This window comes from Tasmannia lanceolata, unplaced genomic scaffold (genome assembly GCF_043159265.1).
Source record: "Tasmannia lanceolata isolate RefF3 unplaced genomic scaffold, GAP_Taslan_0.1 ptg000008l, whole genome shotgun sequence".
Lineage (NCBI taxonomy): Eukaryota > Viridiplantae > Streptophyta > Magnoliopsida > Canellales > Winteraceae > Tasmannia > Tasmannia lanceolata.
The window spans coordinates 33270625-33294548 of NW_027518685.1; the positions used below are offsets into that span (position 1 = coordinate 33270625).

Below are 23924 nucleotides of genomic sequence, written 5' to 3' on the forward strand. Positions count from 1 at the left end.
AGCAGTCACCTCATATAAGCTTATATGAGGGGCCGCTCACAATCACTTTCCCCATATATATATATATATATATATATATATATATATATATATATATATATATATATGTGTGTGTGTGTGTGTGTGTGTGTGTGTGTGTGTGTGTATATATATATATATATATATATGTGTGTGTGTGTGTGTGTGTGTGTGTGTGTGAGAATAGGGTTCCTAAGGTGTCACCTCATTTAGCTTATATGAGGTGGCGCTTAAAAACATAAGGGGCCTACTTTGTTTGGATGATCCAAAGCATTCATTTGATAGGCCCTCACATAGATAGGGTGTGCCCAAAAAATGAACTTCATAGGATCATCCTAACCCATCAACCCTTCCATTTGTGGAGGTTGAAATGGATGGGTATAAACCTCCATAAATTTGCCTATTTTTAACCTCCATAAATGGAAGGGTTAGGATGATCCTATGGACCTGATTTTTTGTAGGCACCATATCCATCTAAGGGCCTTTCAAATGAGTGGTTTGGATCACCCCAAAAATGTGGGCCCCTTATGTTTTGTGAGCGCCACCTCATATAAGCTATATGAGGTGACACCTTAGGAACTCTATTCTCTCTCTCTCTCTCTCTCTCTCTCTCTCTCTCTCTATATATATATATATATATATATATATATATATATATATATAGCGAGAAGAAAGGGAAGAAGAGAATGAAGATGAAGAAAGTGAGTTAGGTCTTCTACCCCTCACTAATGTATTTATATATAAAGAGAGAATATACAATGACCACTATGCCCTTAGGCAACATACACATATATAAAGCCTATCTAACACTCCCCCTCAAGCTGGAATGTAAATATTGAGCATTCCAAGCTTGGTCCAAATATCACTAAGTCTAGCCTTGCTTAAGGCCCTGGTTAAAACATCAGCAAGTTGGTCTACCGACCGAGGGAAAGTAGTGCATATCCTGTGACGTATGAAGTGACAATCCACCTATATGTGCTTCGTACGCTCATAGAAGACCTGATTGGTCACAATATGAATAGTTGTCTTGTTGTCACAGTATAGCTGAGCTAGGGATGATGAGGAAAGGCCAATCTCAAACAGGAGTGATCAAAGACAGATAAGCTCACTGCCAGTATGTGACATGGCTCGATACTCTGCTTCGACATTGGACTTGGGTACCACATTTTGCTTCTTGCTTCTCCAGGATATTTAATCTTTTATACTTTAGCACTCCCCCTCACGTGTGGCCCACTTGGCAAACATGTGGCACATGTGGTCCCACCTTGGGCCGACCATTGCATGTGGATTTTTTTTTACATCACAGAGGTTTGAACTCGAGACCTTTGACTCTAATACCATGTTAGAGAGAAGAAAGGGGAGAAGATAATGAAGATGAAGAAGGTGAGTTAGGTCTTCTCCCCCTCACTAATGTATTTATATATAAATTATAAAGAGAGAGAATATACAATGACCATTATGCCCTTAGGCAACATACACATACATAATGCCTATATATATATATATATATATATATATATACTCAACTCAACTAAGGCTTTCTCCCAAACTAGTTGGGGTCGGCAAATGAATCCTTTAGAAAATTTTCATGAAGAAGGTGAAAGGATCTACCCGGCTCAAATTGACTAAGTCTAATCTTGACACTAGTTAGGTTCATCTACATGGATCATTTTCTTCCATTCTATGCTATCTAAGGTCATGTTCTCTATTATGTTCCTAGCCCCCAAGTCTTTCCTCAATGCTTCTACCCAAGTCGTTTTCGGTCTGCCCCTACCTCTTGTTACTCCATCAACTTGGCATGAGTCACTTCTTATCACTTGAGCATCCAAAGGCCTACGTTGGATATGCCCAAACCATCTTAAGCGGTGCTCTCTCATCTTCTCCTCAATTGGTGCTACCCCCACCTTTTTACGGATGTCTTCATTTTTAATTCGATCTAACCTTGTGTGGCTGCACATCCATCTAAGCATTCGCATCTCTGCTACACTCATCTTATGCACATACTGCTTCTTGGTGGCCCAACATTCTGAGCCGTACAGCATGGCTGGCGTCACAGTTGTCTTATAAAACTTTCCCTTCAACTTGGTAGGTATTTTACAGTAGCACAGAACTCCTGAAGCATGCTTCCACTTCAAACAACCTACTCTTATTATGTGGTTAACATCCTCTTCAATCCCTCCTTCCTTATGTAGGATTGAACCAAGATAGAGAAAGATATCCCTCTTAGGTACCTCCTATCCAGTCATATTTACTACATCCCCGCCCCGCCTCTTTACATTACTAAAGTTGCACTCCATATACTCTGTCTTAGTCCTGCTCAATCTAAAACCTTTGGATTCCAAAGTAGTTCTTCATAACTCTAACTTAGCATTAACTCCTGCTTTGGTTTCGTCAATTAATACTATGTCATCTGCAAATAACATACACCACGGCATCTCGTCCCGGATACCCTCCATAAGTTCATCCATAACTAGAGTTAAAAGATAAGGGCTTAGAGCTGATCCTTGGTGCAGTCCTATTGTAATTGGAAACTCACTAGACATTGCCATCCGTAGTTCTGACACTAGTTACTGCTCCATCGTACATATCCTTAATCATAACAACATATTTAGTAGGCATTTTTTTCCTTTCAATGACCCACTACATAACACTCCTGGGAACCCTATCATATGCTTTCTCCAAATCAATGAAAACCATATGAAGCTCCTTTTTATTTTCTCTAAATCTATCCATTAACCGCCTATTCAAGAAGATATCTTCTATAGTCGATCGTCCGGGCATGAAGCCAAAATGATTCTCTAACACCTTAATCTCTTTTCTTAGTCTATGCTCAATTACCTATGTTGCATGGATTCTTTGCCCCCCTATGCCGAATCTGTGTCGACACGTCTCCTCATGCGAATCGGACATGGATTCATGCAGGACAAACCCGGATTCTTGTCGTAGCCGTGTCCCGCACGAATACTGTTTTTTTTTCGGGCGAATCAAATTCATCGTTGTCTCTTTTCTACACGGACCCTGTTATTTTCGGGCGAATCTGATTCATTGTTGTCTCTTTTAAAAAAATTTATACGAAAGCACAGCTCGTACTCTTTAATAAAAACCCCAGTGCACAACCCCTTCCTCAATTTTTAATATATATACATATGCATATACATGCACACACATATATAGCCACATTTAAATTTTTAATTTTGAAAATTTTATTTTATTTAAAAATTACCGAATCTGAATCCTACTTTTGGGGGCTTGTCGAATCCAAGACCTCGAATCTGTGTCAGATCCCGACACGCGAATCTGAATCCATGCAACATAGTCAATTACCCTCTCACAAAGCTTCATGGTGTGACTCATTAGCTTAATTCCTCGGTGATTGATGCAAACTCTGAATATCCCCTTTATTCTAATAAGGAAATGTTATCAGCACTGCTGTATTTTGATGAGGGCACTCCTCACTTTATTAAAAGTACGGTATGGCCCGCACCATAGTTGCCAGTTCGGGAAACGGAAACGGGAAACGGAACGTGAAACGGAAACGTGAAACGCGTGAAAAAATCAAAGGGGAAACGAGAAACGGGAAACGATAGAGAAACGCATGTGAAACGTATTAGGAAACATCTTGGGAAACGCAATGGAAACGTTTGGAAAACCTAAAGGAAATGCTAGTGAAACGTACGTGAAACCTAAAGGAAACGCTAGTGAAACACATAAATGTGATGGTAACACATTTATTGATAAGGACAGCCCTCTTTAGTGTATTTATCTTTAAACTAGATAGGGTTGTTCACAGAAAACTAAAGGGGGTTTAAATATACCCTTTAAAAGTATTAAAATCCAAGAAACACGTTTCCATGGAAGTGAACAATTCCAAGAAATGGGAAACGCGTTTCACAGGCGTTTCACCATTTTCCAAAAAACGTTTCGTACCCGTTTCGGAAACGCGTTTCCCACCTACCCTAGGCGTTTCCTGCTTCTATGGCCCGCACCATAGGATGATCCAAACCATCCATTAGATGGGCCACAACCTAAATAGGTTGTGCCCTAAAAATTATTTCCATTGGTTGATCCTAACCCTCCGATCTATATAGGGTTAGGATCAACCCTCTAATATTCGGATCGGAGGTTTAAGATCAACCTATGGAAATGATTTTTGAGGCACAACCTATTTAGGCTGTGGCCCATCTAATGGACAGTTTGGATCATCCTATGGTGCGCGCCATACCGTACTTTTAATAAAGTGAGGAGTGCCCTCATCAAAATACAGTAGTGCTGATAACATTTCCCTTCTTATAAATAGGTACTAATGTACTCTTCCTCCACTCATCAGGCATCTTCTTAGTCTTCAAAATATTATTAAATAATCTAGTTAACCAAACCAAACCAACATCACCCAAGCATCTCCAAGTCCCAATAGGAATACCTTCAGGCCCCATAGCCCTACCCAATTTCATCATTTTCATAGTTACTCTTACCTATGATGTTAGGATAAAAAAAAAATTATAAACAAATCAAACAAAAAAAAAAGCTAATTATTCATTTTTCATCCAAATTCTTTATTTCAAATAGAAACTACCATGATTAGCCATTCAATGTCGTAATATGAATTGTTTGCTAACAAACTTAACACATACAAATCATCTATTTCTCATCCAAACCCATGCATATTGGATAATAATCTTAAAAATAAAAAAACACACAAGATCATATCAATTCTCAAAGTCTCAAATTTGACAAATATCAATCATAAAAGAATAGAGTCGTCGGTGTTGTCCTCATTATAGTCGTCTCCCACCTGATGTAAGTAATGCCCTCAATCACATGCATTGTGCTTCACTGGTTTGATTCGTTCTAACTCTTACTACTTCTTTGTCTTCTTCCTTCTAATGAGGGGAGGCTTCTTGTAATGTAGAAAAGAAATGAGGTCTTTCTTCTTGTAATGTAGAAAAGAAATGAGGTCTTTCGAAATAAAGTCCTATTTTCTTTTATATAAACATAATTTGAATAAATCGCATGAATTGCATGAATCGTACGATTTACGATCGAATCATAAGATTCAATCGAAAATCGTAAGATTCATACAAATTAAGATTCAATCATGGGATTCAAATTGTTATGCCTAAGATTTGATTTGAATCGTAAATTGTAAGATTTTCAAAACAATGCATGTAAGTGGGAAAACTAGATCTTGACAGTAATAAAACCAGAGGGTACAGATAATAAAACAAATCTAGTGTGAGGCAGAGATTTTTTTTCTCACCAGTATTTTGATCTTCTACACATTGGAAGACTGTTTCTAAACAGTGCCTATGCTGGGCCATAATAACCTCATTGTCTGGCATGAAAGAGAAGTTGCGGATAATATTTGAAGCCACAACAGCACACTGCTGTTTTTCTGCTCGTCCTTCTTCATCCAGATTAAACAGCCCATCTTCTTCAAACCACCACTCCGAGGAACGATTCTTTGAGCCTTTACGAGCAGAGACATCTGTATTGGATAAACCAGTTCCAGGGCTGCCAAAAAGGTTAGCTTAGAGTCGATAAGTGCCAATGATGGGACAACCCAAGGCCCATTGATACATGCTTGGAATAAAAATGATTGGATTTACAAGCTCGGTAATAAACATAAAAGAATAGAAGAAAGCAGATAGGGTTACCCAAGATGGGAGAGAGTATCATTTGGGCCCATTTGCTCGTACGCATTACCAAAACCCGTAACTAAAGAATTTACACCCAACAATCTGAGCCTAGATGGCTTTGTGTAGTCTTTAGGAAGAGCTATGTCACGCCAGTCATCAATCTGTGTTATGACAAAAAAATCTTTGTTCAAAAAGGAATAAGTAATCCAGCAAGCATTACTATTGTTGCTCCAATAATGTTAGAAGAACCTAACAGTACATATATCTGAATTTAAGTGAATGCCCACATATTGCTTTCATCTGCGAAGTTCTTTAGTAGAAGAAAAATGTGACTAAAATCAAATAATAACACCTACAACTTGAAGAAGAGCATCAAGCAACCCAGGTATTTTAGTGAGTGGCATTGTCTCTCTCCGCATTTCGTCCTTCTCTTTGAAGGAGAGCAAAGTGAGGGTGTTTAATGCCCACGTCAATTCACTCTTAAGCCCACTTTGAAGGGCCAGGACTATCCTTTTGTTGTTTTGATCTGAAAGAAAATGATCCATCTAAGTGAGATAAACACCCACAGATTATTTGCATTCTTAACAAAAATATACAGAGTGCAGAAATAATTTCGCAATGTCAATGATACAAATGAGCAGGTATTTAGCTTGGAGATCACAACAAAGATTGTCACAAAGTTTAAACCACTCATACAATAGTGAACTTATAGTGAGTGATAAATTATTTTGGAAACTTATTTCTCAAATAATGAAGAATTTTATTGAGAAAGCCAAAGCAGGACCCTAACCGAGATGATATAGGACCGGAAAGAGAAATAGAAGAAAGGGAAGAGAAAATAAGAAGAGAAGAGAAAGAGAAGAATGGAAGAAGTAGAAGAAGAGGGAAAGAACAGAAAAATAGGAGAAGAATAGAGGAAGAAAGAAATCTGGGGGAGAAGTTCTCAATTCATTTAATCATCCAAAAACTGAAAATCTTTACTACATAAAGCTTATATATAGGCAATGGAATAAAATTCCATGGAAAATAAATAATTGCCCTAAATCTAAATAACATGGAAAATAAGTTCTAAAATGTAAAACATAGAAATAAATACTAATGGGCAAAATATGCCTCTTATTGGGCCTACTATCTGCATTATTCTCCCCTTCTTGAAAAGAACTCGCCCTCGAGTTCAAGTCCGTCTAGATCAAATACGTAGACGATCCACTGAAGCAGTATGAGTCGTAATCCGTCGGAGAGGCACACCTGATGTCTGATACTCATGACAACCGTGAGAATTTGTCGGTGAAGCGATGGAGAAGAAATCACCCATGTAGAATCATAAGAACACAAATCACTCTGAAGAAGTAAACTGGCTGGGAATATAGCAATGTACTCCTCCTGGATCGGCATGATAGCTATGGGCAGTACTAATCCATGACCATCCTCTACAAGGTCAACATCCGTTGGTTTCTGATTAGGCTCAATGAAATCAATAATAAAGTCATCCGCTAGAACCATATCTAGTTCGATCATGTCAGGATGTCAGGTTGAAATCATCTGTCTCAACCTCCACAATCATCTCAATCGGAACATTTACCGTAGAATCAATCATGTCATTGTGCTCATGTACTGATATGGAATTGGCATCTTCAATGAACTGCTCATGCTCTGCATGCTCTGGCAATGCCTCATCAGTCACTGAACTCTCTGGCCCTATAGCTTCCATCTCTGATTTTGTATCTATCATCATGGACTCTATATCTGACATAATCTCGGGCTCAACAACTATAATGGTCTCATCCACAATGTCAATTGGATCAACATGCGGTTCTTCAGTAGTGTTAGCAAACTCCTTCTCCCCTTTTTAAGAACTAACATCATCAACAGGTGGTAGGGGAGAAGAAGTAGCTAAGTGGCTCTGCAAATCCCACTCATGCATGTGACGCTCAAGATATATGTTTGCTGCTTCAATTTTGGTCTTTTGTGCACATCAAGTGGCTTCTTCACGTTGAGCGGCTTTTTTTCGTTCAGGGGCTTCTTCACACATCAATCTGATTGCGTGCTGATGTGCCAATATTGCATAAGTACTCATAAACTCATAACGAACCTCTTCCCATCGATAAAATGGAGGCTCTCCTTCCACAGGATGCTCATGCACCGTGCGTATCCAGAACGACTGGGCTTGTCGTCTTACAGTTTCTCTGGCTCGACAGATGGTCATTCGGCGATCATAGGCATAGTACTCATGATATGCGTCCAGAACATCAATCCACTGTAAACATGCATCCTCATAATAGTGATAGGAAATATAAACATGAAAATATCGATGATCGTACCCATTAAAATATGGAATAAATGGTGGAGCCATTGGGATCGGTATCGAAAAATAAAATCAACCGTCTGATCTGTCTGTCATGTCGAAAGGAATGCAATACCTATCGCGGATCTCAACGATCGAACCAAAACGGACGGACGGCCAAAATTGCTAGAAGTAGTAGTGCCTGCGCTCACTGGCGGGGGCTGAGAGTGGGCTCAATATACTCCTCAAGTTATCCCAAACAACTTTTGTGTTGATGGCGAAGCCAAATTTCGAGCAAAAATTGCTCGAGTGGAGAGATAAAACGAGATGGAGAGACGAGAGAGCGTGTAAGAGAAAAAAGAAAAGGGAAAATTCTGATTTTTTTTCTTTTCTTCTCTATTAAATTTTCTTTTTCTTTTTTTCTCTTAAGTGGTCATGTGACCACTTAAGTATGAGGGGGTGGTTCACGCGGAAAAAAGGAGCATGAAAATGACCTTATATTATAAGTTAATTGATTATTTACATAAAGGAGGGTGTCCAAGGGGAGAAAAGGGGGCTGTTGTTCTTCCTTTTGTTCTTTTATCAGATACATATCTGTCATGTGAATAGCTCAAAAAGAAAGGGTGCCAAGGGAGGAAAGTGGGGGTTAGAGATTACTTTGATGTCGGATTGATAGATTTTTTATTTCTTCGGAGTGGATGGAGATGGTCCCGGACGTTTTTCAAAAGGCTCTACTCCATTCAGTTTCGGACCATTGCCCCATTTTACTTGACCCTAGTTGGGAGTCTTGGGGCCCCAGCCCTTTCAGATTTGACATAGCATGGTTAGAAATTCCAAAAAATGGAGGAATCTCTGGGTGAATGATGGGGATTGCGTTCCTTTGAAGGGCCAGCTGATGTAGTTATTGGAAAGAAATTAAGGTTTGTGAAGAATAAGGTGAGGGAGTGGGCTAAAGTTCAGAAAGAACAGGTGCTTGCTAAGAAAAAAGGGTTGGAGTCTAGATTATCTGAGCTAGTTGCGTTAGAAGATAGCGGTCTGGGGGGGGATTGAGGAGCGTGAAGAGTTGGGCAAAATCAAGCAAGAATATCAGACCATTTTGTTGCATGAGGAAATCTCCTGGAAACAAAAGTCCAGAGTAAGATGGTTGGCTGAAGGGGACAAGAACACGGCGTATTTTCATGCTATAGCTAGTGCCAGGAGGAGGAGGAATAAAATTGTGGTGATTAACGAAGGAGGCCAAATGGTGTCCTCAAAGGAGGGTATTTCCTCTGCTATTATTGAATTTTATTCAAATCTTTATTCTTCAAAGGATTTATCCCGCCCTATTCCAGAGGATGTAGCCTTTAGCAGCTTATCCCTAGAAGATAGCTCTAAATTGGAAGTTCCTTTTGGGGAAGAGGAGATTGAAAAGGCTCTTTTCTCTCTGCCAAGAGATTAGGCCCCTGGGCCTGATGGTTTTTGTTTGGCTTTTTTCCAAGCCTGTTGGTCGGCAGTAAAGAGTGATATTCTTAAATTCTTCAAAGAGTTTCACGAGGGGTTGCATCTGGATAAAGGAACAGGAGCTACCTTTATAACCCTAATTCCCAAGAAGGAAGGAGCTTCGAAAATTACAGACTTTCGACCAATCAGCCTTATAGGTTGTCTTTTCAAGGTTCTGGCGAAGGTATTGGCAGATAGAATCAAATTGGTGCTCCCTTTGCTAATTTCTAATAGTCAAAATGCTTTTGTGGACAAGAGGCAGATCTTGGATTGTTCCCTCGTTGCCAATGAAGCCATTGACTACTATCGCAGAAATGGAGAAAAAGGGGTGGTCTGTAAATTAGATATGGAGAAGGCCTTTGACAAGGTTGAGTGGAATTGTTTGGACTATCTTCTTGGCAGAATGGGTTTTGGGAATGTTTGGAGAGGTTGGATTCGACGCTGTGTTTCTTCTGCCAGGTTTTCTATATTGATCAACGGTACGTCTAAAGGTTTTTTTCAATCGTCTAGAGGATTGAGACAAGGTGATCCTTTGTCTCCCTTTCTTTTTGTGATCATGGCAGAAACTCTTAGCAAGTTAGTTCAGAAAAGCTGTGAAAAGGGTTTGATTGAAGGTTTCAGAATTGGAAGAAATAAGGTAGAGGTGTCGATCCTTCAATTCGCTGATGATACGTTGATTTTTTGTGAGCCGGACTTTGCTCAAGTTAAGAATCTTAAAGCAACCCTCAGATGCTATGAGCTGATTACAGGTCAGAGGTCTAACTTTTCAAAATCAAGTTTATTCGCTCTCAACATGTCTTCAGCTGATGCAGGAGAGTGCGCTGCATCCTTGGGTTGCAAAGTAGAATCTCTTCCTTCTTCTTACCTGGGTTTGCCTATAGGAGTAGGAAGACCAAGTAAGATTTTGTGGGAACCTATTGTAGCAAGGCTTGAAAAAAGATTGGATTCCTGGAAGAGAAGACTAGTGTCCAAAGGAGGCAGAATGACTCTAATAAAGGCGGTTCTGGCAAATCTCCCTGTATATTTTCTATCTCTCTTTAAATGTCCAGTTAGTGTTGAATTGAGGATTGAAAAGATTCAAAGAAGATTCCTGTAGGGGGGTTCGAGTGAGAAGAGGGGCATTCCTTTGACTAAGTGGGAGAAGGTTTGTGTACCAATCAGGAAGGGTGGTCTGGGCATTAGGAGAATTAAAGGCTTCAATGCAGCTTTGTTGAGCAAATGGCTTTGGCGCTTTGGGGAGGTGCGCTCGGCTTTGTGGGCTAGAGTTATAGGAAGTAAGTACGGGGTTCTTAGTGGCTCTTGGGAATCGGATGATATCTATGAAAGAAAAGGCCTGACTATTTGGAGGGATATTTTGAAACTAAGATCCGAGTTTAGAAAGGGTTGCTGATTTAAAGTATATTCTGGTAATCGTATCAAATTTTGGAGAGATGTCTGGTGTGCAAATGAAGCTTTGGAGATCCTTTTCCCGGAGTTAATGAGGGTTGCTGCGGATAAGGATGCTATGGTGGGTGAGTGCTTTGAAAGGGTGTGGATAACAAAGTGGTTTGGTGCCCGAAATTCAGAAGAAACTTTTTTGACAGAGAATTAGAGGCTCTCTCTGCATTGTTTGAGATCATTGAGAAGTGCTATATAAAGAAGTCAAGTGAGGACAAAAGGATTTGGATGTGGAACTCTTCCGGTTTTTTCTCTGTCAAATCGGCTTACTCTAAGCTGGCTCCGGAGGGGGAAGATTCTTGGGTGGCTAAGGTATGGTCCTTTCAGTGCCCCCCCAGAGTGACCTTCTTTGGCTGGTCTGTTTGCAGTGGGCGAATTCAAACTATCGAGTTCTTGAGGAAAAGAGGTCTCTTCCTTATTGATCATTGCCCTCTCTGCTTAGAGGACGGTGAATCTATAGACCATTTGTTCCTCCATTGTAAAATAGTAAGGCAAATATGGGGTTTAATTTTGGCAAGGTTTTGGCATTAATTGGGTCTTTCCTCAGTCGATTCCCCTTCAATTGGAAAGCTGGGACTTTGTTCCTTGGAAGAAGAAAGGAAAGCATTATGGAAAATTTGCCTTCTAGCTCTTTGGTGGTCAGTTTGGAAGGAAAGAAATGGAAGAGTATTTGAAGGAAAAGCCAGTTCTGCTTTCTCCATTTTCCAGAAAATCATTGCTCTTTCTATTCAATGGGCTAAGAGTACCTCATTGTTTAGATTCGTGTTAGCCTATGATTTATGGGAGAGGTGGGAAACAATCTGTAAGGAAGGGGTGTGTAGGTCCAAGGTTGTTCAAAAATGGGCTCAGCCTCCTGAGGGATTCTGTAAGTTAAATGTGGATGGGGCATCCTTTGGGAACCCTGGTGCCTCAGGTTTTGGAGGGCTGTTGAGAGATCATGATGGTGCTGTGAAATGGGCCTTTTCTGGTCCAAATGGAATATCTGATTCTTCGGAGGCTGAAGTGAAAGCAGCTTACTACGGTATTCTTCATGTGGAAAGAACTTTGCTTGATAAGGTGATAATGGAAGGGGACTCCTCAAATGTTGTTAGATGGCTTGCGGGTCTAGCTCCTCCTCCTTGGAGATTTCTTAGTTTTTTTGATGAAATTACTGACTGGGTGGCTAATTCATCGATCTCCTTTCTCCATATCCGAAGAACAGCTAATGAAGAAGCAGATGCTTTGGCAAAGTCTAGTGTGAATAGGCAGTACTTGGAGTGGTTTGACGATCTTCCGCCTTGAGATACATTGTTTTTCTATTTGTTTCCTCTATTTTTATTTGCTTCTTTGTAATTGGACCATCTCGGTTCCGTTCTAATCTAATATATTGTGCCATTTCAAAAAAAAAGAGATTACTTTGATGTTTTTTTCCTAAAAGTTACCAAAGCAACTTTAACAAAAACAAGTCACGTGTAACTATGGTAACAGTCCATGGTGAGAGTGTTGGACAAGTCTCCTACCCCAATATCAATCTTAGCCACCACTTTAACTTTTATTTCACTAAAAGTAACCTTTCTTTTATTTTTGTAAAAGTCTCACAGTACCTGACCTTTTTGACTGCCTTTATTATTGGAAAGAGTCTTATTTCTTCTCCTCCAAGCAAGCTTCTTAGATACAAAAAAATAATCTCTGTGAGTTACCTTCTTCACGACACCTCAGAGTGGGGTGCGGCCGGGCGGCTATGGTGCGCACGGCACTGGCAGAACATGGGGATCGTGCGGGAAAGAAGACGTGGGGCGACGGATGTCGGTGGTGGATTACACGGTAGGAGGGGCGTGGGGTTCTGATTTAAGGTTTCAAGAGGTTATGAAAAGGGGTGGCTCGACTAGGGCTAGGTGTTAAGAGTTTTAGGGATGGGTGTGGAAGAGGAATCGTAGCGGAGATGAGGACAAAGATGGAGATGGAAAGCAAAAGAGCAGATTGGTTGGGTGGTGTTTATGGGAAAGCAAACGAGGGGATTGGTCGGGATGTTATCTTTTCCAAGCAAACGAAGGCTTGGATCTTTCGCTCTGATACCAAATTGATGTAGGACCGGGAAAAGAAATAGAAGAACTGGAAGAGAAAAAAGAAGAGGAGAAATAGAAGAATAGTAGTAGAAGAAGAGGGAAAGAATAGAAGAATAGAAGGAGAAGAATAGAGGAAGAAAGAAATCTGGAGGAGAAGTTCTTGATTCGTTTAATCATCCAAAAACTAATTAAAGTTCCATACATAAGGCTTATATATAGGCAATGGAAATAAAATTCCATGGAAAATAAACACCCTAAAGCTAAAAACATGGAAATAAAATCCAAGAAACTAAATAACATGGAAATAAGAATCCTATAAACTAAATAACGTGGAAACAAATCCCTAAAAGTCCTAATAGGCAAATATGCCTCTTATTGGGCCTACAATCTGCGTCACGAGATGGTCAAATGCAACAAACCAGAAAATAAAATTAAAAAAAAAATTAAAAGAAAATAAGACAAGAGACCCTCATGGGGAAGATTATAAAAAACAGCAACCAAATCTCTATCCGCCCCACTAAAAGCCAGTGTGTCAGCCTCTTCATTAACTTACCAGACAACGTGCTGAAATGAAAGTGAATGCCCCTCCACAACGTTCAGAATCTCATCAAGAGAATCCATAAACCTCCAACGGTAATCGGTGTCATCTCTAACCCAATGAATGGCATTGAGTGAATACCCTTGTACCACAAGGGAGTCAAGGAGCAAGTCAACCAGACGAATCTCGTTCTTGATGGAGAGGAACTCCGCACCATTAGAGTCGGTAACCCCAATCAAAGTTTAAAATTTCCACTGAAACCAACACAAAAAGACAAAACTGTTTCTGTTTCCATACCCATTAAAACACGTATCAAAACCAAAACGAATAGTGAAACCAAAACAGTAACTGTATACTACAACAGTATCTGTTATACAATTATATTTATATGAATTACATGCTAAATGTGACGTACGTATTACATATAAATATTTATATGAATTACATGTAGTGAAATATAGTATGTACTATGTACTGAATTACCGGACTTGCACGACAACCCATGTCACTAGATGTTCAATGTTTTTAAACCATCATAGATGGCTTTTTTTGCTTATGTGATGGTTTTTTAGTGTATATTTGTGCTTATTTTAGTACTTCTTGAAGTTTCATCTTAAATGTCTATCATTAGCAGGTCTCCATGCATTTCCGTAGTTTTATAGAATCTCTACCAAAATTTCAATCGAAACTGACATATTTCCATTTCCGTCACGAGCGAAACACATACCGAAACCAAAACCTTGAACCATGGCCCCAATATGCCTACATAAAGCCCAAGAAATACCACTTCTAAGAACTCCATCAATACGAGCCAGGCTGAACTTCCTTAGCTTGAACCGTCGAAGTTCAACTTATGAAGCCAGGGACCAGGATAGACCATTTAGGCGACAATACATCCCTAAGAGAAGAGCTCATTCGGATGATGTCCCACAAATTTAAAGGATCTGACTTTGATAAACCACTAAACTCTACAAAAACCCCAATGTGATAATAGAAGAGAGGATCTGACCCTGAATAGCATGAAACACCTCTTAGGACCCTTAAAATCTTACAATTACTCCTCCCAGACCAACCTCAGAGCTATTGAAAGAGAGAAGCAAAAGGATCTTTCCTCTCCAGAATCAGAGAGCAAAATCCCAAGACACGGCGAGATTGTAGAAATGACGCAGTATAACCTAACTCACTTCAAAGATGGCAAAAATGATGGACCAAACCTCTCTAACAAAGGAGCAATGCAAAAATAGATGATCAACCGTCTCCTCGGTAATATACACAAGCAACATATGATAATGATCACCAGTGTTACATGGATTCTTCGCCACCCTATCCCAAATCCGTGTCGACACGTTTCGACATGCGGCTCTGTGTTGGATTCACGTGGGACACATCTAGATTATTGTCGTAGTCATGTCCCGCACGAATCCTATATTTTTAGATGAATCCGACACATTATCTCTTTTAAAATGTGAATCATGTATAGTTTTCCTTTAAACGCGTTTTCTTCAGAACTTTTTTTTATAAAAGCACAACCCCCTCTTAATGAAACGCCACGACCTTCCTACCTCAAACATCGAGACCCACTTCCCCCTTCTTTTTTGCCTCGTAATAAAAACTCTAACATCTCGACTACCCACGCTCAAATTTTACATGAATATGTTTAAATTTTTAATATTTTAATTTCAATTTCAATTTTTTATTATATTTAATAAAATTACCAAATCCATAAATCGTACTTTTTGGTGTTTGTCGAATCCAACACCTCGAATCCGTGTCGGATCCCGACACGCAAATCCAATTCCATGCAACACAGATGATCACACAATTCTTATTACGCAGATGATCGATCATAAAAATTTATCCAAGCATGTTGTCCCAGAAGGCACAAGTAAGGGGAAGCATGGATCTTCCACACCCCCATAGCAAGGGAAGAAGACACTAGAGCATGGATGGTGCAAACCCGGAGGTTCGCGAGTAACTATGGAGAACTTAGGAGCTTGATGGGTGAAATTTCACACTTAAAAGTAGCCAAACCATACCAAAATCAGATAAGCAATCAGATTTAATAAACAATTGTTAAATGTACTGACGTCAAGTGAAGGGCATTCTTGTCCACAAAATATATATATATATATATATATATATATATGTATATATATATATATGTATATATATATATATATGGCGTAAAGGGGGAGAATGTTTTTTAACGCATTCTCTCTCTCTCACGGACGCCTCTTTTTCCTCCCTCCATAGTTTCTCTCTCTCTGTCTCTTACTCTCTCTCTCATACTTCTTCTCCCCTCCTAACTCACAACCATGGTTTTAAATTATGACCGAAATCCGAAGATTTCGGTGGGGACCGAAACCGAAATTTGACGAAATTTCGAATTTCGGCCTTTACCAAATTTCGGCAGAAATTTTGGAATTTTAGTCCGAAATTTCAGAATTTCGAGAATTTCGGTCCGAAATTTCGAGAAAATGCAATTTTTTTTAAAAAAAATAAAAATAAATGTTACAAAATTTCGGCCGAAATTTCAAAATTTGGGTCCGAAATTTTCTGAATTTCGAAATGAATTAAATAAGCTTTTTTAATTATTACCAAATTTCAGGGGTCCGAAACCGGTACCGAAACCAAAATTTTAAACCATGCTCACAACCATCATAATGTAGATCTCTAACATGGTATCAGAGTTGATGGTGTGAGAGATCCACATCAACAATAAAGATTCTTTATTCTTCTTCGTGCCTCTTTTTTTCAATTTTTCATTGGATTTTTTATTTCAGCCCTAACCGTTTGGGGTTTCCAACCCAAACTTTAATCAAAAATCCCATACCTCATCCTCTTCATTTTCGCCCAACCATTTTCCCCAAAAAAAAAAAATTTGTCTTATTCACAAAACCCTAGTTTTTGTCCTATTCAAAAATCAGCACCTTCGGTCCCTTTTCCCCAAATCCTAAACCCATTTTCTCGTCTTTCTTCCTCGTTTGTGATTCCGATCCTTTATTCCCTTTTACCCATGATCTAAATCATATCTTATATCTTTATTACGAAACTTGTGGTTCGCGGTATTCATGGTTCGTTCTGTTATCCATGATTTCAATCAGCACCTTAGTTGTTGTTGGTGGTGGTGGTTTGATGAGGTTGGATGGTTCATATGTTGCTTGTATTGTCGGTGGTTGTGTTGGCGCAGTTGTGGTGAATTACTTGTGGATGGTTGGCCACGCGTGTTATAGCCTCTTTTTGTTGTTTCGTCGTGCGGTGCTGTAGTGGTTATTGTTGGTGATCGTCTCCTTGTGTTTGTTGGCTAAGGTGTTGTTGCCTCGTTGTGTCTGTTGTTAGTACTACTGTGGCATTGCGTTTTGGGCTGAAGCAGTGTGCTGTTGACCATTATGTGTTCAGTCACGAATCTAGTTCTGGCTATATTCTCCTCATAGTGTATGTTGATGACATTGTAATTACGGGAGATAACAAGTCTGGCATACACAATCTGAAGTTATTTCTCCAAGGTGAATTTTCTACTAAAGATCTGGGTCAGCTCAGATACTTCCTTGGTATTAAGGTTGCTCGCTCTTGTCAAGGTCTCTCCTTATCACAAAGGAAATATGTATTGGACATTTTAAAGGAGACAGGCTCAATGGGGGTGAAACCTGCAGCTATCCCTATGGATCCAAATGTTAAACTTCTTCCTGATCAAGGAGAGTTGCTGAATGATTCTGGTAGATATAGAAGACTGGTTGGGAAACTAATATATTTGGCTCACCCGTCCAGACATATCATTTTCAGTTGGTATGGTTAGTCACTTTATGAGTGCTCCACGTACTTCCCACTGGGCCGTTGTCATCCAGATCATCAAATATTTAAAGGGTACGCCAGGTAAAGGATCGTGCTTCAAAAAATATGGACATGAAAAGTAGAAGGATTCAGTGACGGAGATTGGGCAGGATCTCCTGCTGACAAGAGATCAACGACAGGATATTGCATGTTTGTTGGATGTAATTTGGTGTCGTGGAGAAGTAAAAAGCAAGATGTTGTGTCCAAGTTAAGTGCAGAAGCCGAGTATAGAGCTATGTCATATGCGAGTGGGGAGCTAATATGGCTTCACTCATTCTTATCAGAGATTGGGTTCACATCGACATCTCCAGCACAGTTGTATTGTGACAATAGAGCGGCAATTCATATTGCAACGAATCCAGTGTTCCATGAACGAACCAAGCATATTGAAGTTTATTGTCACTTCATTCGTCATCGAATTCAGAGTGATGAGATTTGCACAGTGTTTACCCGATCTGCAGATCAACCTGCGGATATGTTTACCAAACCATTGGGATGTGCAAAATTGAAAGATTTTTATAACAAGCTTAGAATGTATGATATATACATTCCAGCTTGAGGGCGAGTGTTAAATGTACTAACGTCAAGTGAAGGGCATCCTTGTCCACAAAATATATATATATATATATATATGGAGTAAGGGGAGAGAATGTTTAACACATTCTCTCTCTCTCTCTCTCTCTCTCTCTCTCTCTCTCTCTCTCTCTCTCTCTCTCTCTCTCTCTCTCTCTCGGACGCCTCTTTTTCCTCCCCCAATAGTTTCTCCTTCTCTGTCTCTTACACTCTCTCTCTCTCATACTTCTTCTCCCTTCCTTCTATCTCTCAACCATCATCATGTAGATCTCTAACAACAACAATGGAAAAACTTCTTCAGATTAGCCTTTAAAATAATCCCCAATGAGCAAAAGATTCCACATTAAGCATTTATTGTTTACAACAACTCACATTAAAGAAAACATGATATCTAAAATAAATGGATGTAACAAATAAAATCTGAATGCTAACTGATCATACCAAAGAAAATAGATCTAGGGTTCAAATCACCACCAATGTCGGGTAATGGATGTCAAAGGGTCGGGGGTGGTATAAGGGTAGCAGCCCTAAGGGTAAGTGATGCAGAAGCATCTCTTTAGTCTAAATTGATTGAATTTGACAACTTTCCGAGAATGTGGGTTTTATTGGTAAGTTCCTAAATTTTACTTTGTCTTAGATTAGTAGTCTCTAGTTTGGTAATTTCCACTCTCCTAATAGATTAATTTAGGATCTTTGTATTTGGTCAGTTTCCTTTTACTCCATCTACAGTCATCTCAAATTGGCACTCAAATCCAATATCGTGACCTTCTTCTTTCCATTCTCAAATCGTCATACTCCTCTTTGAATTCAGTCACCTCTATTATTCTTACCGGAATTTTGTTGTCCTTAATTTAGACATGGAACCATGGAAAATAGCATGTATTGCTAATTCTACTTGGGTTTATTTTAAAGAGGACATCTTTTTTTCTTTTCTTTTTTTATGTTGCTGAAATAGCAACTATCCATCATGTGAACCGGATGATTCCAATTAAATATTATGGACAGCAACAACTTCCTTTTGGGTTCCAAGCACCTTAAGGAATATGCCTAATGGGATTTTAGAAGTTGCTAAAGAAGCCAACTAGCTGCCACGTTTATCAATAAGTTATTGTTTTTGTTTCCTATTGATGTAATTGGAAATCAGTCCATTATATATGTAAGGATGAGAATGTAATGAGTAGCTTGATTTTGGACAATTAAAGTATTGAATGAGAAGTGTTCTTTTCTTGTGGAGAAAAGGTGTTTTTTACACTTCTTTATTGGAGTTTGCCTCCAACGTGGGTTAGCTTTTGAGCACCACAATTATCTTTTGTTATTTTTTTTATTTGATCGTTATCACCGTCGTCGATCGCGGGTCCGTCTGGCGTCAGTAAGAGGGATGACAAAGAACATAAAATAGGACCAATACAATAAAGGAAATGTCTCACCCGAAAGGAGCAGCCCATCAACCTCAAATTCATGCATAAGACGGCACAAGAGTGTGGGGGAGAAACACATGAACACGATCCGTCCAAGGAACTGTTGCGGCATTTGAAACAATATATGATATGGGGAAATTAGGGAAGTAGTGTAGATGAGATGGAACGAGAAACGGAGGTGAGTGTGGATGCAATAAGGGAAGGGGGGAGAGGGAGAAGATGAGGGAAAGAGCGGACGGGTATATGGTGGAACCGAGAGGCGTAGGGAGACTAGAGATAGAAAAAAGGAGAAAGAGAGAGGAGGGGAAGAATTAGAAGAAGAAGGATATCGTGGATAGTGAGGATGTCGAGTAAAGAAAACGTAGAGGAGAGGGGACAGATTTGTGAAATGGCAGAAGGAAAAAAGAGAGAAGAAGATGATAGATGAGGAAGAAGACGACAAGAGGATAAGGAGAAGAGAGAAGGGAGAAGAAAGAGACAAGGAGAGGGAGTACCTTGGTCAGCCAAGGAGGAGGCGCCCTTGACGTCAAGGGAGAACGCCCAAGGTGGATGGCTGCTTAGGGTTGCATGGTTTTCTCCAAAAGTTAGGGTTTCTTCCCCCCAAACTCTCTTTTATAAGACTCACTTAAGTGAGGCTAGTGGTGGGCCATGCTTTCATCCAATGAGCTTCTTTCTCAACTTAAGTGACTTAAATTGTAGTAAATGGAGACAACACACAACAACCCCCCCCCCCCCCCCTCCCCCCACCCACCCCCACCCCAAACCCAAATTGGCAATAAAGAACAACAAGTAACGTGAAGGGTAAAATAGGCCAACTAAGGGAAAAAGCCTATGATTTATGGACACATACACGAGTGTCGCATGTTGACACGGACACGGCAAACTCCCAAACCTTAGAATTGGAGACACGGCTAAAATAGAAAGTACATATAATCTTGATTTGTGGACACAGATTCGTGTGCCAAGTTTCTGAACGGATACGAGGTATCTGACATGGCAACCCCTAATAATCTTGAAATAGTGGCACACTCATACACGTACATACATATGAAGTTACTAACACTTCTAGCCGTACATACATTTTAGTGTCTAAAGGAGTGTGGACACGGGTGTCGCGTCGGACACAACACGACACGTGTCAACAATAAATTTAAAGTGTCGTCCAACTCATAGGAAAAAAGCCCTAAATGAGATGGACATCCCCACATCTAGGCTCATAAAATGCCAAAATAAAAAAGGCCCTCAATGTAAACAAAAACAACAAGTAAAAAACTGTACAAAGAATTACTCTTCAGATCTTCGATGGCATCACATCATAAATCTACAAGTCATCACAACTTTTAAGGGTTCCAAGTATCATACAAGGAAGCAAGGGTAAGCTTCTCACCCACAATGTTCTAATTCCTTTTTTTCACCCACTAGCCTCACAATGTGTCAATGTTTTAATTCCCATCCATTCCATCCTTCATTGAAAAAAGTGTACAAAGAACTCTCTTCTAAGAGGGGATCCGGTCATGCCTAGAGCTCCAAACAGCGTGCTAGAGGAATGGCTAGAACATGAACTCCGTCAATGGCATGGCTGAGACATCGGGTCACGTGAGCAAAAGGGGATCCTGCTTGGATCTACGGTGTGAAGGGGACAGAACTAGATAAACACCGGATACAATGGCCTAAGCTGGATAGGTGTTGAATCTATATGAAAGAAAGTTGTTGATGGCATCATTTTTTTGAAAGGTAACAAAAAAATAATCAGGGATAAATAATCAAGGGGGCAATACAACAGGATAGGGATAAATAATCCGGGATTCGGCAAGCCAAGCTCCTTCCTTTGCCAATGCATCCATGGAAGAGTTGGCTGAACGGCACCTATGAGCAATCTGGGTTTGCAACATCCGAATAAAATCCCTAATAGCATCAATCGTCTAGTAAAGGCGCCAAGGACCACCACAACGGCTAGTCGCCCACGCAATCACATTGGTCGAGTCACCCTCGATCATCAGTGGACCCAAATTGTTCAACACAAATCAACGTAACCCGAAGAGCAAACCCTTAGCTTTGGCCTCGTTCGCGTCGCAAATGCCAGCGGGGCCCGCATAAGACATAATAATGCGTCCCTCAGAGTCACGGATAACCCCTCCAAAGCCTGCGGTACTATGATTACCCAAGGAACAACCGTCGAAGTTCAACTTTAACCACCCAGGCGGAGGGGGGTTCCAACCAGGAATGATGATCTCTTTCGCAAATCGCTCCGACATGAAAGTATTCCAGTTACGCAAAATGGTTCCCATGGAATACGGTAATCCCTTTTTTGACTGGGACCATTGAATTAATAGAATTTTTACCTCAAGAGCGATGTGGCGCCACGTCCTCGAATGGTTTTCGAAAATTCGATTGTTGCGCTCATTCCAGATCTTCCAAGCCACGGCAAATGGAATTGCCGACCACAGGGTTTGTCCAAGATACCCCGAGTACGCCCCACTCCAATCCAAAATGATATTAGATATACATCTCTGGAATACCCACGACATCCCAAAAGCACTAATTGTTGACATCCAGATATTATAGGCGTAAGGGCACTGGATAAACAGATGGTCGATGGTTTCCTCCGCAAAGTGGCATAAGAAGCACCAACTTGCAAATTGCAAACTTCTCTGCTTTAGCTTATCGCAAGTATTAATGCCGTTCGAAGAGACAATCAAAATGAAAGTCGCAACTCTGGGCGGGGCCACGGATTTCCATACCCGCGCGCTACGATATGGAGGACGGTTTTCATCATTTATCTTTTTGAAAAAAGATCGGACAGAGAAACCTCCTTCCGCATCAGGAGTCCAGATCCATTCATCCTTATGATTAGGAGATAAGATATATATGATAGCATGGCCATCAACCTCCCTAATGAAGTAATTTCCTCGTCCTTTAGAACACTTTGCATTCGGATGTCTCAAATTAAATCAGCGAAACCATTCCCACGGAAGGTATACTCTGCAATCGATGCCTCGGGATTCATCACGACCCTTACTAAATCGGGGAACTCTTCCACTAGCGTGCGATCACTGCACCATAGATCATTCCAAAATCTTACCTTATTGCCAACACCCACTTTAAATCTGATGCACTCCTAAAAGATATCCCTTGAAGACCAAACCGATCTCCAAACTCCAGACCCCTTCCCCGCCGGCGACCCATTGCAATTACACTCCCCCTAGTTACAACCATATTTAGCCTTTATTAGCTGTTTCCATAAGGCCTGCTTTTCCACACCAAACCTCCATAACCATTTGCCCAACAATGCTCTATTTCTCAACCGGATTTTGCTGATACCCAGGCCGTCCATCCTGCGAGCTTTGTATATCGTGTCCCACTTCAATAGGTGACTCAATCCCTTACCTTGATTCCTACCCTCCCACAAAAAGTCCCGCTGGATTTTTTCAAATCTCTTTGCGACTTTCACCAGGATTTTGAAAAGGGACATGAAATATACCGGCATATAGCTAAGGGATGCCTTTATGAGCATAATTCTGCCGCCAAGCGATAGGTTTTGTTTTTTCCATGAACCCAATTTCCGCTCAATCCATTCGACAACCGAGTCCCACAACAATGCCTTTGGTACACTAAACCCCAGTGGTAAGCCCAAATATTCGATTGGTAATTGTACACTCATGCATCCCATGACCCTTGCGTACTCTGATATACGACAATTTTCACAATTTATGCCGGCCACCACACGTTTGGAAAAATTAATCTTCAAACCGGATATAAGTTCAAACCACCAGAATATACGCCTGCAATTATAGATCTGATCCAGACTATCATCCAATAACAAAATGGTGTCGTCCGCAAATTGGAGATGAGATATTGAATCGGCATTATGGCACGGTTTCAAACCCCTAATGTAACCTCTTTGCTCTGCTCTATATATGAGAAGGCTTAGATATGGGTGTTCATTCGGTTAAAACCGAACCGAATTACCCCAAAATTAATAACCGAAATAAATTCGGTTAGCTTAATTCGATAACCGAAACCGTAACCGAAATTATATTTAACCGAACCTAATCGAAACCGAATTTGTAATTCGGTTAATCGGGTAGTTCGGTTAAAACCGAATTTGTTTATATAAAGGCACACAAACCCTAAATGTCTAAAATCAGAAAACAAAAATGATAAATCACCTCTGAGTTCTGAGTCTTCTGATCGCGGAGTTGAAGCCGGAGTTGGAGAGAGAGAGAGAGTTGGAGCAAAAACCCCTAAAAGGAGATGGGTTTCAGTCGAGAGAGAAAAGTAGAAAAAACCCGTCGGCCCGTGTGTGTGTGTGTGTGTGTGTGTGTGTGTGAGAGAGAGAGAGAGAGAGAGAGAGAGTGAGAGTGAGAGTGAGACAGAGAGAGAGTGGGACTGTCGAGACTCAAGAGAGAAGAAGGTTCGTCGTCGATGACTCGGGGAACGGTGGAAGTGGAATTGGAAGTGGCGGCCATCGAGACTCGAGAGAGAAGAAGGTCAAGAAAGTGAAGAAACCCTAGGTCTAGTCTTTGCTGAGAATGAGAAAACGAGTTGAAATGTTGAATAACTTGAATCTCAAATTCTCAATCGATTGCTTTGGTCTTCCGGTTGGGCCCACTTGGCCACTTTCTTTTGTCTCTATTCTCTCTTGTCAGGTCTATAGTAGACATC

At 40.3% G+C, this 23924-nt stretch overlaps 1 protein-coding gene across 2 annotated transcripts in view; it reads right to left on the reverse strand.

The window, feature by feature from the left end:
- LFR (ARM repeat superfamily protein) overlaps positions 1-23924 on the reverse strand; it is a 43927-nt gene that overhangs the window by 10134 nt on the left and 9869 nt on the right. For both annotated transcript variants that reach the window (XM_077389320.1, XM_077389321.1), the window contains exons 2-4: positions 6011-6180; positions 5673-5815; positions 5276-5529 (exon numbers count right to left, since the gene is read on the reverse strand). In XM_077389320.1, coding sequence (XP_077245435.1) covers positions 5276-5529; positions 5673-5815; positions 6011-6180 — 567 coding nt within the window. The remainder of the gene's footprint in view (positions 1-5275; positions 5530-5672; positions 5816-6010; positions 6181-23924) is intronic.